The sequence below is a fragment of the Prionailurus bengalensis genome, chromosome D1 (assembly GCF_016509475.1).
Source record: "Prionailurus bengalensis isolate Pbe53 chromosome D1, Fcat_Pben_1.1_paternal_pri, whole genome shotgun sequence".
NCBI lineage: Eukaryota > Metazoa > Chordata > Mammalia > Carnivora > Felidae > Prionailurus > Prionailurus bengalensis.
Window position 1 is genome coordinate 109,591,285 of NC_057346.1, and position 18,313 is coordinate 109,609,597.

Genomic DNA, 18,313 nt, shown 5'->3' on the forward strand with positions numbered 1-18,313 from the left:
CTCAGGTGACCTGTGAGCAGCTCTCCAGTTATGGGAAGCAGAAAGATGCTTCCTTTGGGTCAGAATGGCTCTACCTGAGTGGGCTGACATGCTGGAGGGGAGAATACCACTGGTACTTCTTCTGCCCTTTCTGGGTTTGGCTTTTCCTTTGGGAGTGTCAGGAGACTGGGGTGGTGATGGTGATTTTAAGAGGAAGGATCAAGGCTTGGACAGGAGGAAAGAGAATTTCCTATCCAGGGCTAGGATGTGAGCAACCTTCCTGGCTCAGTCCTTTTCTGTTTCTCTTGAACCCACCTTCCCAAGATTTGGCACCCCATTATTTTTTCCTCGCCCTCAGCTACTTCTCTTTGGGGGGGGGGTGGGTCAGTCAATGACATGGAGCATGCTAGAAAGAAGATATGAAGGGTGTGGGTGTGGGGGGAAAATGAGACCATTTTATTTGAGTTTTCCAGCTCACTCGCCCAACACCACACACTCACACAGGCAGTGAGCCTGTCAGTGAGAGGGCAGGGCTAAAATGGGAAGGGGACCTTCAGAGCTAGTGGCGGAGGTGAGGACAGAAACTGAATTGACTGACAGATTAGGATAAGGAAAGGTGGGAGCTGGACAGGCAGGGGGCATCTGCACATTCCTCCCTCAGACGCACAGGCCACTGGTGGTGGCAGGGTGGGTAAGTGAGGCAGCGTCGACTCCTCTGGTAGGCCGGTGGGGATGAGGGGACAGAAAGTCCTCAGTTCATTTTCGGGACTAAAAATTACGCAAATCCTGTTGCCCAAAGACCGTTTCGGCCCCCCTCACCCCCCATCAATCATTACGATGCAGCTCTTGAACGCCAGATGTTGCGAGACAGCAAAAAGACGAAGTCCCTGATCACGTTCTTGCGGAGGAGGTGGAGAAAAGGGGGGCGAGGCTTTAAAACAAATGGTAGATGTTTGTACATGTTGTGGGAGCTCCAAGGAAGGAAAGGAAAGCGGGAGAAAGCTTAACGGAGACATTTGAGCGGAACTGGAGAAAGCTTAACGGGGACATTTGAGCGGAACTGATAGGTGGAAAAAGGGGCTTTACTGTGGCCCTTCCCCCAGGTCGGCAGCTGGAGCTCAGCCCGCTTCTTTCCCGGCTCCGATCCTCTTTCAGCCCATTCATCCCTCCGTGGGCCGGGGGTGGGCGGGCAGACAATCAGATACTGTTTTATCACAGGCATCGGCTGCAACCTCCCGCTTGGCGCCCGCAACCCGGCGGCCGCCGGGGAATGAGTCCTTTAGGACTCCCTAAGGAACGTAAGCGTCCGGGCCTCTCGCGCCTGAGCTCGGAGTCGGGCCGGAAGGCTGATCTGCGCTTGGGCGGGTCAGACGCAGATAGCACGCCTTTGGGCGGGGTCATCTTCGTCCATAGCCCCGCCCTCGCTCCAGCCCCAGTGTTCCCCGTGCTTCAGCTCTGATCATCCTCCCGGAGTCGGACCCTCAGAAAACGGGACCCGAGTACTACGACTCCCAGAAGACTTCGCGGCCAGGCCGCCTGGGGACCTGGGGATCCGAAGGGGCCTGCCAACCCTCCCCCGGACGTGACGTAAGACGCTGCCGGAATTTCCGGGAAGTGGGCACCAGGTCTGGCCCGAACTTCCGGGTTGGTCGCGCGCCTTCCTGCGGCTAAGATGGCGGCCGAGCATCCCGAGCCTCCCAAAGGAGAGTTGCAGCTGCCGCCGCCGCCACCTCCTGGGCATTATGGCGCTTGGGCTGCCCAGGAGCTTCAGGCCAAACTGGCAGAGATCGGAGCTCCGATCCAGGGTAAGGAGATCGGGAGGTCAAAAGACGGGGCAGCGTAGGCCTAGCGAGAAGCGGAGCTTGGTTACCCCGGAGACCCGGAGGCGGTGGGGAGGGGCGGAGGCGGACCACTGGGGCTCGACTGGGTCAGGCGGGCCTGCTCGGCCTGACCTACCCCATTGATCCTTTGCTTTGCCCAGCAGGGAGTCGCGAGGAGCTGGTGGAGCGGCTGCAGACCTACACTCGCCAGGTAGGTGTTGGCGGCGGGACGTGGGGTTAGGCCGTTTCTGGAGGCCTTCGCGATCCGTCATGACTCGGTCTTAGTTTCTTACGTACCAAAACACAGTAAGCAAGGGCTCGCTGTTTTTGCCTGTTCTTGTCATTATCTGACGAGTTGTAATCGTTTCTGTATATATATTAGTTCTCTTCAGTACCTAGCCCAAGCTCTGTCAGACAGGCGCTGGTTAAATTTCGTCGAATGAATGGGAGTGAATGTCGTTTTATGGAACAGCTCTTCTTGGACTGACCTGGAGTTCTTTCTCTTTTGTAGACTGGCATCGTGCTGAATCGGCCGGTTCTGAGAGGTGAAGATGGGGACAAAGCAGCTCCTCCTCCCATGTCGGCACAGGTAAGGAGGTTGTTCTGCTTTATAAGATGCCTTCTGTTCAGGTAGCCCCTCTTACATTAAGTGTATTGCGGACGCAACTAACAGATTGGGCAGAGAGGTAATGCAAAGACAGTTGGGAGCTCTTTAGTTTTCCGTTGGTCATGATCCTCGCCTCCTTCCTTAATCAATGTCTGTTTCTCCAAAGTCTGTCTGTCTTTTAAGATCCCAGCTTAAATAGTCTGGAAGCCACACTTGATCCTCCTTCTACTGGAAATAACTCTTTTTTGCCTTTCCAGGACACAGTTCTTGTTTTATTTAACGAGACATTATGGCTCACTCCCTGATTTGGTTTCATATCCTTTACGTTTAGTGAGTCATTGGGACACACTGTCTCCTGTGTTAAGTCTTCTCAACTTCCATGTCCTTTCTGAGCCAGGATGTGACTTTTTCTCTAGGACAGTGGCTCTGACGGGTTTTGTTGATTTTTGTGTGTGGGATGAGGAGTTCCCAGGTGGACTTTAGAGGTGTTCTTGAATCTCCTGAAATGGTATGCAAAATTTGTGTTCATGTTTTTCTGGGGAGAGAGTCTATAGCTTTCGTTGGTTGGTGCCCCAAAGTTAGCATCTTGTTTCACCGATACTGCTATAGAGTATCTTTTTAAGCGCAAGAACTATTTGTTATTTGACTTTGAATCCCAGCACCTGGCTCACAGTAGATCCCCGGCAAATATCTGCAGTAGAGAAATGTTTCCTAGTTGATGTTCACATTTTTTTCCACAGCTCTCTGGGATTCCCATGCCGCCACCACCCATGGGACTCCCCCCTCTGCAACCTCCTCCGCCACCCCCACCACCTCCACCAGGCCTTGGCCTTGGCTTTCCTATGGCAGTTGGACCTCGCCCACCAAACTTGGGACCCCCGCCTCCTCTCCGGGTGGGTGAGCCCGTGGCTCTGTCAGAGGAGGAGCGGCTAAAGCTGGCGCAGCAGCAGGCGGCATTGCTGATGCAGCAAGAGGAGCGTGCCAAGCAGGTGGGACAGGGGTCAGCTTGGGCCTGGGTCTCCTCAGGGTCCTAAAGGGGAAATGGAGCCTCAGAGAGAGTTGGATCCTGGGGCCAACTCCTCGGGGCAGGTCTGGACCAAAGACTAGAACATAGACCCTAGCCTGGAAGAACCCCAGGAAGCAGAGCTGTGGCGGTGTGGCCCGTGGGGTGGTGGTGCCGATGTAACCTTGTTTTGTTTTTTAAGCAGGGAGATCATTCACTGAAGGAACATGAGCTGTTGGAGCAGCAGAAGCGGGTAATGCCCCCCAACCTTTGGCCCCATGGTCCAGTCCACTGGCTGTCACTTTAGTGCTTAGTGTCCAAAACATGATGCACCATTCAGATTTTCTGTGGAGGTCATCTCATCCTTAAGTTCTAGTATCTCCCAGATAATCCCATCTTTTCTGGAGCCCAGGAGTTGATCAACTACAGACTATGATCTGTTTTTGTAGGGCTTGGGAGTTAAGAGTGGTTTTTCTCTTCTTTCTTTCTATTTACTTATTTATTTACTTATTATTAAAAAAATTTTTTTTTAAGTTTATTTATTTTGAGAGAGAGAGAGACTAATGGAGGGACAGAGAAAGACCGAGAATCCCAAGCAGTCTCTGCTCAGTCAGCACAGAGCCCGACACAGGGCTTGAACTCATGAAACTTGAGATCATGACTTGAGCCGAAATCAAGAGTCAGTGGCCAAACTGACTAAGCCACCCACTTGCCCCTCTTTTTTTTTTTTTTTAAAGTTTATTTATTTACTTTGAGGGAAAGAGAGCATGTGCATGTGGGTGGGGAGGTGCAGAGACAGAGAGAGAGAGAGAGAGAGAGAGAGAAAATATCAAGCAGGCTCCATGCTGCCAGTGCGGAGCCCAACACGGGGCTCAATCCCACAAACTGTGAGACCATGACCTGAGCCGAAATCAAGAGTTGGACTCTCAACCGACTGAGCCACCCACCAAGAATGGCTTATCTGTCTTTAATTTTTTTTTTTTTTTTATGTTTGTTTATTTTTGAGAGTGCCAATGGGGCAGGGGCAGAGAGGGGGATGGAGGATCCACAGGGGGCTCTGTGCTGACAGCAGTGAGCCTGATGTGGGGCTCGAACTCTTGAAATGTAAGATCGTGACCTGAGCTGAAGGTGGGTGCTCAACGGACTGAACCACCCAGGTGTCCCAGCTTATGTATCTTTAAAGGATTATTTAAAAAAAAAAAGGAAACAAATCAGGAATATACTGTAGTCTTTTCAACAGTCCTTATAGCCTAAGATATTTACTATCTAGCCTATTACAGAAAAAAGTTTGCTAATCTCTCTTCTATGTGATGTCGTTTTTGGTACCTTGGGGAGGACTTTGGGTTAATTTTGCCATTTATTCGTATTTAGACTGTGGTAGGTGTAAGTTAGGGAATGATACATAAGACATTCAGTCCCAGAGATGGGTTTTATCCGTTGTTCCCAGTGGGTTACTGTGAGTATTAGAAAATAAGCATTAATAGGAGTGAGTGTGGAATTGTTTACAAAGTGCTCTTTTTCCCTAGATTGTGCTAGATCTTGAGGAGCAGGTATAAGAAAAGTATTTATTGTTCCTTAAAGATAGCTTAATGCCTTAGGGCACATGGGTGGCTCAGTTGGTTAACTGTCCACCTCTTGGTTTCAGCTCAGGTCATGAACTCACAGTTTGGGAGGTTGAACCCCGAGTTAAGCTGTGCACTGACAGCAAGGAGTCTGCTTGGGCTTCTCTGTCTTCCTCTCTCTGCTCCTCCCCCACTAGTACTCTCGCGTGCGCTCGTGTGTGCTCTTTCTTTTTCCTTCTCAAAATAATAAAGAATAACTTCTTGGGGGAAAAAAACCATTGTTAGAAAATAGAAGATAGTGTGTAGCTATCTAAGTTCTCTTAGGAGAAGTGTTAAGTGTTAAGCTAAGTGTTAAGTTCTCTTTTAGGAACCAGGAGTTTCCTGGGCTTTTTTGTTTGTTTGTTTGTTTTTGTTTTTTTATTTCCAGGGGTTTCCTTTTCTGACGGGAGGGGAGGCCTCCTCCGTTTGGATCAGTAGTCTAGAAAGGTGCAGGTGGTGAGGATGTCCAAACTCAGCCGTACCTGATTGTTCTCCATGGGCCTGTTACTTGACTTAAAGAATCCACTTGCCAGAGGCTGTCTGTTCGATGGATTTCCAAGCTGTGTCTTCACTCCCATGTCTCTGGCAGGCAGCTGTGCTCCTGGAGCAAGAACGGCAGCAGGAGATTGCAAAGATGGGCACCCCAGTCCCTCGGCCCCCACAAGACATGGGTCAGATTGGTGTTCGCACTCCTCTGGGTCCTCGAGGTAAGACCTTGGAAATGGAAGGGAAGGGAAAGGAACACGATCGAAAACTCTTGCACGTAAGTACGTACCCCGTAAAGTGCATATATTGTGAGTGTACGGTCCAATGAATTGTTTAAAACTGACCGCTCATGCAACCGGCACCTGGACCAAGAACCAAAATATTACTAGCACCCCAAAAGCTCTCACTGGCTCCCTGTCAGCCCCTCCCCCTAAGGGTGGCTATCACACCTTTAGCAAAGAAGATAATTTTTTTAATGTTTATTTTTGAGAGAGAGCTCACACTTGAATGAGTGGGAGAGGGGCAGAGAGAATCCTCAGCAGGCTCTGTGCTGTCAGCGCAGAGCGCGATGTGGGGCCCGAACTCATGAACCATGAGATCATGACCTGAGCCGAATCAAAAGTTGGGTGCTTAACCAACTGAACTGCTCGGGTGGCCCCAAAGAAGGTAATTTTTAAAATGGGTGTTTTGTCTCTTTTGACCTTGCATTTCTTTCTTCTCACAGTTGCTGCTCCGGTGGGCCCCACTCCCACTGTTTTGCCCATGGGGGCCCCAGTTCCCCGGCCTCGTGGTCCCCCGCCACCCCCTGGAGATGAGAATAGAGAGGTGAGATTGGTGATATCTTTCTAGGGACAGGAGAGGGTGGTTTAGGAGAATTCTGGGAGATGGGAGGACTTCTGAGGGCGGGAGGGTGAAGGAGGAAGCCATGCTTCGTTAAAGCATATCAAGATATGGCAGGAAATAGGGCCTGGGAGACATTTCTGGGGCAGAGGTTCACTCTGAGGGGCGCTGAAGGATGATTTGACGCAGTCAGTGTTGCTGTCTGCTGTTGACGTCCCCTGGCTGGCAGCCTTTCTGGTACAAGAGGCGGAAATCCTGGGATCATCCCCTCTGCCTGGGTTGTCTGTTGCAGATGGATGACCCCTCTGTGGGACCCAAGATCCCCCAGGCTTTGGAAAAGATCCTGCAGCTGAAGGAGAGCCGCCAGGAAGAGATGAACTCTCAGCAGGGTGAGTGTGTTGTGTCCCACGGACTGCAGGGACAGAGAGGCTGCGGCCGAGTCTGCATTCTTCCATCCCTTCCCCAAGGAGGGTTTGAGAGAGAAACTGGCTCTCGGTAAAGAGGAGTTACCGCGGGCGAGTGGCAGGGTACCAGTGTGGGGAGTCTGATAGCCTCCTTCCTCCCTTACAGAGGAAGAGGAAATGGAAACGGACACTCGCTCGTCCCTGGGCCAGTCAGCGTCAGAGACTGAGGAGGACACAGTGTCTGTATCCAAGAAAGAGGTATGGGATGGAGCTGAGTCTGGAAGGAACGTCAGGAGACAGTATTTGGGCACTAAATTAGAACACCAGTTCTAATGTGTAGTAGCTGCTATTTTGTGCCAGTTTCTGTCCTACGCATTTTAGGGATTTTTTTTTTTTCATTTAATTGCCGTAAATCTTTGGAGTGCAGAGTACTGTGCATGCTTTTGTTTTATAGCTGCAAAAACTGAGGTTCTGAGAGGTGCAGCAATTTACTGAAAGGCACACAGCTTGAGAGGGGCAGAACTTTGGAGCCTGACTTCAAGGCCTCTTTTCTTAGCTCTTTGGGGAAATTGGATGAGGAAATTAGGCAGCAGGCATGGTACTTGGATTCTCTGACCCAGTTGGTTTTCCTCATTTTGGCAGAAAAATCGGAAACGTCGGAACCGAAAGAAGAAGAAAAAGCCCCAGCGGGTTCGGGGGGCGTCCTCTGAGAGCTCTGGGGACCGAGAGAAAGAATCAACCCGGTCCCGTGGCTCTGACTCCCCGGCAGCTGATGTTGAAATTGAGTACGTGACCGAAGAACCTGAAATTTATGAGCCCAACTTCATCTTCTTCAAGAGGATTTTTGAAGCTTTCAAGGTACAAAGAGCAGCATACTCTGAAGGGGCAAAGCTGAGCGGGGAAGGGGCAGGGATGGGGAAAGACAGTAAGGAGGGCATCTTTACAGCGCTGGGTTCAAGAACTAGGGAGAGACACAGCTGGGGTTTCCGTGGTGTCTGTCTCCTCAGCTCACTGATGATGTGAAGAAGGAGAAAGAGAAGGAGCCAGAAAAACTTGACAAACTGGAGAACTCTGCAGCCCCTAAGAAGAAGGGCTTTGAGGAGGAGCACAAGGACAGTGACGACGATAGCAGTGATGATGAACAGGTGAGGTCCCCTCCGCTGTCGGGGAGATAGGGACTTGAGATGGCTGAGATGCAACCCGTGAGGGACCATGGTGAACTCTTGGAAAGGAGAATCCCTCTGGGGTGAGCTGGGCAGTGTGATTCGCTCCTAATAGTCCTGCTCAAAAGAAGTGATGGTTTTGTTCTAGGAGAAGAAGCCCGAGGCCCCCAAGTTGTCCAAGAAAAAGTTGCGCCGAATGAATCGCTTCACTGTGGCTGAACTCAAGCAGGTGAGACCCTAGATGATCCAGCAGAGCCCGGAGCCTGGCCGGGAGACCCCATGAGGAGCTCCTAGAAATCCACAGGGGTTTTCTTTGGGGGATAGGGAGGAGGGTTTTGAAGGAGGCCTGGGTGACTTAGGTATGTGTCCTTTGAAGAAGAGAAAGAGAAAGTTTTAGATTTGAGAGGTTGGGGCTTTTTCTAGCGGCACGTTGCTATGGTTTCCAGCTCGTGGCTCGGCCTGACGTTGTGGAGATGCATGATGTCACCGCACAGGACCCCAAGCTCTTGGTTCACCTCAAGGCCACCAGGAATTCTGTGCCTGTGCCACGCCACTGGTGTTTTAAGCGCAAGTACCTACAAGGCAAACGAGGCATTGAGAAGCCTCCCTTCGAGCTGCCAGACTTCATCAAACGCACAGGCATCCAGGAGATGCGGGAGGCCTTGCAGGAGAAGGTAAGGGACGGGGCAGGGCTCAGATTTGCCCTGCAGGATCCACATCCTTAATATCAGCCTGTTTGAAAATCAGGAATCTTGTTCCCCAAACCCGTCTACTTCTTAACTGTCTAATTATCTGTTCTCCAGAAGTCAGCACTGCATATGACACAGGATGAGAGGGAAAGACATCAATTCGTGAAGGGTAGACAGAGCTTGCCTCAGTGTTCCGAGCTAGGTGTCCGTCTTGTCTCCTCGTTCGTCCCCTGCCTGCGCTACCAGCTCTTTGAGCTGTCTGCACACAGTGGCTCCTTTTCCTGCAGGCTGCCTTTGGCTGTGTCCACCGTTTTCTGTTACCAATGTGAGCCTGATACGTTTTGTGGCTAGAGATCCACGGCAGCTGTGTAACTTCTTAGATCCAAGTTTTTAAATTAAATTAAATTATCTACCTTGAGTAGCTAATACTTGTGTGTACTGCAAAAAATTCAGGAGGTACAGAAGTACGCGATGAAAACTGCCTCCCAGTTAGACTGCGGTCACCCAGTTCTCTCCGGAGGCAGCTAATGAGGTCAGTCTCTTGATCAGATGGCTTAAAAGAATATTTATCGACATTCGTAGCCAAGGATGATTTTATAGGATACATCGATTTTGCGCAATATGGATTATGTAAGTTTGAGAGGTTTGAACGGGAAGGATTTTGGTGTGACTTGTGGAATGACGTAAATGAGGTTTTTCTTTATTTCTTTGGAAGTGTCAAACTTGGTGAATACCTTTTATGATCTATCTTCTGCCACTCTCCGCAGGAAGAACAGAAGACCATGAAGTCCAAAATGCGAGAGAAGGTTCGGCCCAAGATGGGGAAGATTGACATTGACTACCAGAAACTGCACGATGCTTTCTTCAAGTGGCAGACCAAGCCCAAACTGACCATCCACGGGGACCTATACTATGAGGTTCGGGTGCGGGGGCTGGGGAGCAAAGGCTGGGCCGTTGGTCATGGCTGTGTGACTCTTGGTTGGGAAGGCTTTCTAAGCTGGCGCAGTGGCTCCTACCCTCAGCCTTAGAATTGTTCATTAACTCCCCTTGGATGGAGTAGAATTTGAAATCTTAAAATGAGGTAGTTTTGGGCGCCTGGGTGGCTCAGTCAGTTAAGGATCCGACTTCGGCTCAGGTCATGATCTCACGGTCCGTGAGTTCGAGCCCCGCGTCGAGCTCTGTGCTGACGGCTCAGAGCCTGGAGCCTGTTTCAGATTCTGTGTCTCCCTCTCTCTCTGACCCTCCCCCATTCATGCTCTGTCTCTGTCTCAAAAATAAATAAACGTTAAAAAAAATTAAAAAATAAAATAAAATAAAATGAGGTCGTTTTTTGGGAGGAGAGATCCAGACCATGTCTTTAAAAAGTGGTAATTGGTTAGGGACAGAGGGGCCAAGTGGTGGATGCTTGTATAAAACAATTAGGACCGAGGGTGGGAGAAAAGTTTTTATTTTTTTCCTGATCCTTGAAATAGTAGTCACCGTGATATTAGGGAATTTTCAAGGTGGAAGGATCTTGGAGATGATCTTGTCGAGTACCCTCATTTTACAGAGGAGAAAGCAGGCCCTAAATCTGGCCATGTTTTTCTAGTGGGTTAATGTCAGCACTGGAAATCTTGGTTCTCCCCTCCTTCCTGGCCTTTCTTTTTCCTACGTTAGCCAGGGAAAGGAGTGCCGAGAATCGACAGGCACCAAGCAGCCCTCAGTGGGATTTTGTATCTGGTGTGGATTGGGACTTCTCATCTTTGTTCTCTTGTCCTCTTGCCATTGAACTCCCGGTGTGTGTCTGGCATTGATAATACAGCGTGCTCTGCTTTTTTTCTCAGGGGAAGGAGTTTGAAACACGACTGAAGGAGAAGAAGCCAGGAGATCTGTCTGATGAGCTGAGGATTTCCTTGGGGATGCCAGTAGGACCAGTGAGTGCCAGTTACCTTGACTGGGGAAGCCAAGAAGAGGGTGGGAATTAGGGCAGAGGGGAGACAAAGGACAGGGTTGGGCAGATGATATCCTGTTCTCTTTTTCCTGCAGAATGCCCACAAGGTCCCTCCCCCGTGGCTGATTGCCATGCAGCGATATGGACCACCCCCGTCATACCCCAACCTGAAAATTCCTGGGCTGAACTCCCCCATCCCTGAGGTGAATGCTGTCCTTTCTTTCATTTTTAGCTGCCCCTGCTTGTTAACTAGAGGATGATGTAGTTTTCCTTCTCTCATCCCACCATGTCTCTTTCTCTTTTCTCTTCCCCCAAAAAAGGGTAATAGTTTCTGTTTTTCAAAAAATCTGACACGCTCATCAGAAAATAGTTAATTAGATTTAACAAGTTCAAAGATGAAAATAAATCACCCATAATTTCATCACTCAGAAATAGTCAAGGTTTAAAATTTGGCGAATGTGTTTCCGATACATACATTGATAGAAATAATTTTATCTCAAGAATGGCATTAAGTTTTCATTTTTAAACATGAAGCGTTAAATTAAAACAATTTTAATGGGGTGCCTGGGTGGCTCAGTTGGTTAAGCACCGAGTTCGGCTCAGGTCATGATCTCACGGTTTGTGGGTTCGAGCCCTGCATTGGGCTGTGTGCTGACAGCTCAGAGCCTAGAGCCTGCTTTGCATTCTGTGTCTCCCTCTCTGTGTCTGCCCCTCTCCCGCTCATGCTTTGTTTCTCTCTGTCTCTCAAAAATAAATAAACGTAAAAATTTTAATAGATAGCAAACTCATTAAAGTGAAAAGAAGGAATTGTTAAACTTCCGATAAAAACTTCTGCCTTGGCTCAGTCGGTTAAGCATCCGACTTCAGCTCAGGTTATGATCTCATGGTTCGTGAGCTCGAGCCCCGCAGCTCGAGCCTCGAGCTCTGTGCTGACAGCTGAGAGCCTGGAGCCTGCTTCAGATTCTGTGTCTCCATCTGTCTCTGTCCCCCCTGCTTGTGCTCTGTCTCTCTCTCAAAAATAAACGAACATTTAAAGAAATTTCTGTTTATCTATCTTTAGAGAGAAAGAGGGAGAGCACGTGAGAGCCCAGGAGAGGGGAAAAGGGAGAGAGAGAATTTTCAAAGTTAGGAAAAAATCAGGAAGAAGTTAGAGTTCTGTTTTTTAAAGTACTTTTTTTAGTTGGAGACAGCATGGGCTCTACCCTGAAGGCTGAGGTTATTAGTCTACTTTCTGCTTCCCATCTTCCCATCCTATTGCCTCTGGATTTTTGTTGCTTATTACTTTTGCTTTATAATGCTTTATGATGTTTAATTCTTCTCTGAAATCATAGTTTCCAGAGTTACCGAGTGCTAGTTTCTATTCTTTGTAGTGTGACTTTTCTCCAGGGCTTCAGAGCTCCAGGGTTTTGGAGCTTAGGAGCAGAACTGACTTGCATTTCCTGTCTCGCAGAGCTGTTCCTTTGGGTACCACGCTGGTGGCTGGGGCAAACCCCCAGTAGACGAGACTGGGAAACCACTCTACGGTGATGTGTTCGGAACCAATGCTGCCGAATTTCAGGTATAGACCATGACTGTCTTACTTGAGGTCATGAAGTTTAGAGACAGTTGGTTTATAGATTCATTATCAGGGAGGAGCTGGGTGTTCTGAAGTTTCAAAGTCTGAAAAAGGGTATGCATTTCCTGAGATGTGTTGCAGGCTCTCCACTAGACTATGAGCTCTCCTTACACGGAGGCTATTGTCTGTTTACTTTTATATTCTTTCAGTTTGCAACAGCTTGACACATGATAGGCTTATAGTAAACATTTGCTGAATGAATGAATGATCTCTTTCAGACCAAGACCGAGGAGGAAGAGATTGATAGGACCCCTTGGGGGGAGCTGGAGCCATCCGATGAGGAGTCTTCGGAAGAAGAGGAAGAGGAAGAAAGTGATGAAGATAAACCAGATGAGACAGGCTTTATTACCCCTGCAGACAGGTGGGGAGAGCAGGGTCTGTCTCTAAAGTAGTCCGGCATTGCGGGCCTTCTCCTTACTTCAGAGCTTGTTTCTGTCTTCACAGTGGCCTCATCACTCCCGGAGGGTTCTCGTCAGTGCCGGCTGGCATGGAGACCCCTGAGCTCATCGAGCTGAGGAAGAAGAAGATTGAGGAAGCGATGGACGGGTGAGGGAGCCAGGCAGGGCTGAGAGGGAAGGACTTTTCCCTTCAGCCTCTGGGTTGGCCAGCTGACTTTCCCCCGCTTTCCTTCCCTTGTGAATCAGTTATTGAACACCAGGCACTGCTCTAGGCAGTGAAAAACGCTTGGTAAGCAGCTCATTAGAGAACAAGGTAATTTCAGGTGGAGATAGGTGTAGCAACGTAAGCTAGGGAGTGGGATGTAGAGAGATTTGGGGGGTGGGGAGGTCTTTGGGAAAGCCTCGATGAGGTATTTGAGCTGAGAGCTGAATGTTAGGAAAGAGCCAGCCACAGGGTGATCTGGGGCAGGAGGAACCAGAAGTGCCTAAGACAGGCATGGGTTTCACATGGTCCTGCCATGGAACTTTTCTTATTAGGGACATAAATGTGTAGGATTGTCCAGTCTTCTTGGTGAGTTGGTCCCTTTTCCATGAGATAATCTTCTTTTCTGCCCGTACAGTTCTTTGTTCCATCTTCCCATTTTCCTATGTTTTAGATTGATAGAATATTAAAAACATTTTTTTTAATGTTTATTTATTTTTGAGAGCAAGAGAGGGGGAATGGAGAGGGACGGAGGGAGAGAGGGAGACACAGAATTTAAGCAGACTCCAGGCTCTGAGCTGTCAGCACAGGGCCTGACATGGGGCTTGAACTCGTGAACTGCGAGATCATGACATGAGCTGAAGTTGGATGCTTAACCGACTGAGCCACCCTGGCGCCTCAATAGAACCTTTTTTATGACTCCATTTTCTCTCTTTTGTTGACTTACTAACTGTAAAGCTCTGTTTTGTTATTTTTAGCGGTTGCTGTAGGGTTTATAGTATCCATCCTTATCACAGTCTGCCTTCAAGTGATATGCCGCTTCTGGAGAGTAGCAAGCACCTAACAACCGCACACTTCTATTTCTCTCTTCCCAACCTTTGTACTGTTGTCACGCTTTTTACTGTTACGTGGTATAAATCCTACACTGTGGTTATTTTCGTTTAAAAGGTCAGTTATCTTTTTTTTAAGTTATCTTTTAGAGAGATTTACATAATTAGTCATATATTAAGCTATGTAATTGCCATTTTCAGTGATCTTTCATTTCTTTGTGTACAAAGGCTTCCTTCAGCATTTCTTGTGTGGCTGCTGGTCATGAATTCTTTCAAGTGTTGGCAGTCTCAAAACTTCTTCACTTGTCCTTTTGAAAGATTTTTTTTTTTTTAAGTGTTTATTTTTGAGAGAGAGACAGATAGAGCCTGAGTGGAGGAGGGGCGGAGAGTGAGGGAGACACAGAATCCAAAGCAGGCTCCAGGCTCTGTGCTGTCAACACAGAGCCCGATATGGGGCTTGAACTCACGAACTGTGAGATCATGACTTGAGCCGAAGTCGGATGCTTAACTGACTGAGCCACCCAGGCGCCCCAGAATTTTTTTTTTTAATGTTTATTTTTGAGAGAGACAGAGAACAGAGGGCGAGCAGGGGGAGGGGCAGAGAAAGGGAGACGCAGATTCTGAAGCAGGCTCCAGGCTCTGAGCTGTCAGCACAGAGCCCTTTGTGGGGGCTCATATCCATGAACCGTGAAATCATGATCTGAGCCTAAGTCAGAGGCTTAACTGACTGAGCCACCCAGGTACTCCTCAAAGATTTTTGGAAGATTTTGACCAGGTATAGGATTCTAGGTTGACAGTGTTTTATTAAATTTTTTTATTTCTTTCAGTATTTTAAAGATGTTGCTGTGGTGACTTTCTTGCATTGTTTCTGAGGAGAAGTCTGTTTTCCTTCCTTTCTTCTTTTTTTTTAAGAATTTTTTTTAATTTTAATTTTTAAAAATTTACATCCAAATTACTTGGCATATAGTGAAACAATGAAGTCCTCATATGAGTGAAGTCCTATGATTTTTGTCTTTCTCTGACTAATTTCACTTAGCATAATACCCTCCAGTTCCATCCACGTGGTTGCAAATGGCAAGATGTCATTCTTTTTGATTGCCGAGCAATACTCCATCGTATATATATCCCACATCTTCTTTATCCATTCATCCATCGATGGGCATTTGGGCTCTTTCCATACTTTGGCTATTGTTGGTAGTGCTGCTATAAACATGGGGGTGCATGTGTCCCTTCGAAACAGCACCCCTGTGTCCCGTGGATAAATGCCTCGTAGTGCCATTGCTGGGTCGTAGGGTAGTTCTATTTTTAGTGTTTTGAGGAACCTCCATCCTGTTTTCCAGAGTGGCTGCACCAGCTTGCATTCCCATTCCTTCCTTTATTCTGTATATAATGTGTCCTTTTATCTCTGGCAGCTTTTAAGATTTTCTCTTTCCCCATTTTGAACAATTTAATTCTGTGTGGTATGGTGTAGTTTCTTCATGTTTCTTTGTGTGGGGTTGGGTAAGTATCTCGAATTTGTGAGTTAATCATTTTTATGAATTTTGGAAAAAATCTGATTATTTCTACAAATATATTTTCTGTTCCCTTTGCTTTCTCCTCCCCTTTGGCAAGTCCAATTACACATGTATTAGGTCTGTTTGAAGTTGCCCTCCTGCTCATGAATGCTCTGCTCATTTCAAAATACCCCTTTTCTCTTTGTATTTCATTTTAGAAAATTTCTATTCCTGTTTCTTCAAGTTTTTTCCGTGGGTTCTAATCTGACAGTAATCCCATCCAGTGTCGTTTTCATCTCTAGCTGTATGATTTGGATCTTTTCATATGTTCTGGGTGTCTATTTTTGAACCAGATGGCAGGCAGTTATAATAACATGCTGGTTCTGGGTTGATTTAAATTGATTAATTATTTTTCTCATTAGGATTGTGTTTTCTGCTGCTGCTCATGCTTGTTTACTTTTGTTTGAAGGCCAGACTTGGTGAAATTTACCTTGTTGGGCCCAGGTTCTTTTATATCTTTTTTTTTTTTTTTTTTTTTTACTTAAAAAAATTTTTTTTAATGTTTTAAGGGGGGGAGGGCAGAGAAAGGGGGAGACACAGAATCCTAAGCAGGCTCCAGGCTCTGAGCTGTCAGCATAGAGCCTGAGGTGGGGCTCGAACTCATGAATGGTGAGATCATGACCTGAGCTGAAATCGGACGCTTAACTGACTCAGCCACCCAGGTGCCCCTCTTTTGTATTTCTACAAATCTTCAGCTTTGTTCAGGAACACCATCAAGGTACTTGGAAACAGTTTGATTATCTCAAGTCTTGCTTTTCAGTTGGGTGGTTCTTTCCCTGGCTCTGGTACTTTCCTCACACAGAGTACTCCCTTGAGTACTTGAGGAGGGCCCTCTTTAGGTCTCTTGAGTTCTCAAGTCTCTGTTTTGCTGTCTCTTCCCTAAGACTCTGTCCTGTGATCTCTAGCTGCCTAGGCCTTTGTGGACTTTGGGGTTCATCCCTTCAACTCATGAAGTCCTCTGGGCTCTACATGGGTTCCCCCTCCTTGTTTCATGGCCTGCAGACTCTCTCACTGCAGTAGACAGGGCAACTGAAGGACATACCTCATTTGTTTCCTGTCTCTCATGAGTCGCTCCCCTTTGTTACCCCATGTCCTTTGTTTCTTGTGTTCTGCCCATTTTTTGGTTGTTTCAGGTGGGAGGGTAAATCTGGTCCCTGTTACTCCTTCTCCAGAAGCAGAAGTCTCAGGCTTTGCATATTCAAGGAAGAAAAGAAAGAAGGGTACTATGGTTGGAGTATAGGGAACAAGGATTAGGTAAGACTGGCTTGGATGGTTCTTGCACCCTAGGAAGTACTGGAAGTTTAAGTTCTCTGTGTTAGAACCCCAGGTACAACTTTGGGCAGGAGCTCTTGTAGTGTCTTCTCTCCTGCCATCTTCTGTGTACCAGAGTTCTTTCAGAAACTTCAAGCCTGACCCTTAGCCCTTCTTCACGTGTGGGAATCTTGGACTCAGATCTCTAAACTTGGTTCAGGGGATCCCTTAACTCAGTCTCTGTTTTCCTTCCAGGCTGTATTTCCTAGAATCAGTGCCATCCCACCCCTCTCCCCACTGACACAATCCTTTCTTCTTGTGGGTCTCCATGACCTGCAGAGGCGGCCTAGGCATTGTTTTTCCTCTGGGTGTCTTGGAATCTCTTCCGGGAGCTGGGTGGAGGTGCTGCTCATGTTCTTTTTGCTTCCTCTTCTGGAAACCCTTTTATCCCTTCCTTTTTGGGCCTGATCCCATTGTCCTCTGCAGAAGTGAGACACCTCAGCTGTTCACTGTGTTACCAGAGAAGAGAACGGCCACTGTTGGGGGAGCCATGATGGGATCAACCCATATCTATGACATGTCCACAGTGAGTATTCTTTTGGGGGCTGGAAAAGGGGGCGGAAACTAAGTCTTCTAAGCCTCTCTGTAGATGACAAGACTCTGATCCCTTTTCTAGGTTATGAGCCGGAAGGGCCCAGCTCCTGAGCTGCAAGGTGTGGAAGTGGCCCTGGCACCTGAAGAGTTGGAGCTGGATCCCATGGCCATGACCCAGAAGTATGAGGAGCATGTGCGGGAGCAGCAGGCACAGGTGGAGAAGGAAGACTTCAGTGACATGGTGGCTGAGCATGCTGCCAAACAGAAGGTAGGAGGTCACAGGGGAACCCGGCTGGGTGTGAGCCAGGAACTAGGTACCAGGGACTCCTTTTTCAGTGGAGTGGTGTCTCCTCTCTGTCTGCTGCCCTGAGCTTCCCTGGTGCTGGAAACCTTAGAAATCCTCTGGTGGGCTGCCCTCTTTAAGGATGATGAAACTAAGGCACAGGGAGGGGAGCTCATCCAAGTCTGAGAATCCAGTTTTAGCACTTTTTTCCACAGATCTGTGTGGCTGAGTCAGGCTGCCCACCCTTGTCTTGGGGATCAGTGGGTTGTTTCACTTGTTGTAACCTGTTTCTCTTTCTCTCCTCCAGCAAAAGAAACGGAAAGCTCAGCCCCAGGACAGCCGCGGGGGCAGCAAGAAATATAAGGAGTTCAAATTTTAGGTCCCCCTCGCATACCTGGCCCTCCTTTCAGCTCTTTGTCTGGATGCTTGGGCTTCACACATGGTCCCCGAGAGCCAGCTCTCCCACAGTTCCCAAGGGCTTGTCATTTCATGTTCTTATTTTAGATCTGTTTTGTAAATAAAGCTGTTTCCCAAGGAAAGAGATGCATATGTAACACTTCTGATCCTCCTTCGTTTTTTTTATGTGTTGTTTTTTTTTTTAAGTTTATTTATTTATTTTGAGAACAAGAGAGAGGGAGGGGCAGAGAGAAACTCTCAGGCAGGCTCTGCACTGTCAGCTCGGAGCCTGACATGGGGCTTGAACGGTGAGGTCACGACCTGAGCTGAAACCAAGAGTCAGATGCTTAACTGACTGAGCCACCCAGGTGTCTTTTAATCCCCTCGGGCAAAAGGACTAAAAAATGGGGGCAAAAGGACTAAAACACTGGCTTTTTCTGCAACCTCGGGGCTGCCCCAGTGCCAGGGGCATGCACCTGGGTCAGATGTTGCAGTTGAGACTGGTGATAACTCCAAAGCCATGCTGAAATTGTTTCACCACTACCTGCCTTTGTAGGAAGGCTCTGGGGCAAGTATCTCTAGGTCTGGTTTGACCTTACTACTTTGTCCTTGGGGACTAAAAATAGCCAGCTTAGCACCCTGGCTGGGCTGAGGAAGTGCAGTGGGCTT

The 18,313-nt window shown here is 48.0% G+C and overlaps 1 protein-coding gene across 4 annotated transcripts; it reads left to right on the forward strand.

Annotated features, from left to right (window-relative positions):
* Positions 1–1,389: 1,389 nt before the first annotated feature.
* Positions 1,390–17,802, forward strand: SF3B2 (splicing factor 3b subunit 2). Of its 4 annotated transcripts, none has more exons than XM_043582586.1 (22): positions 1,390–1,784; positions 1,964–2,010; positions 2,311–2,388; positions 3,147–3,395; positions 3,612–3,662; positions 5,600–5,717; positions 6,221–6,321; positions 6,629–6,725; positions 6,907–6,998; positions 7,383–7,598; positions 7,748–7,885; positions 8,052–8,132; positions 8,350–8,577; positions 9,360–9,509; positions 10,416–10,505; positions 10,618–10,725; positions 11,973–12,080; positions 12,356–12,498; positions 12,582–12,683; positions 16,858–16,957; positions 17,048–17,233; positions 17,556–17,802. In XM_043582586.1, the coding sequence occupies exons 1-22, from the start codon at positions 1,652–1,654 to the stop codon at positions 17,625–17,627; spliced, it is 2,688 nt and encodes an 895-aa protein (XP_043438521.1). In that variant the 5' UTR covers positions 1,390–1,651; the 3' UTR covers positions 17,628–17,802. The 4 variants fall into 4 exon arrangements, with proteins under 4 accessions (XP_043438521.1, XP_043438520.1, XP_043438524.1 ...); XM_043582585.1 differs by having other exon boundaries at positions 1,601–1,784; positions 1,961–2,010; XM_043582589.1 differs by having other exon boundaries at positions 1,608–1,784; positions 3,615–3,662.
* Positions 17,803–18,313: the final 511 nt, after the last annotated feature.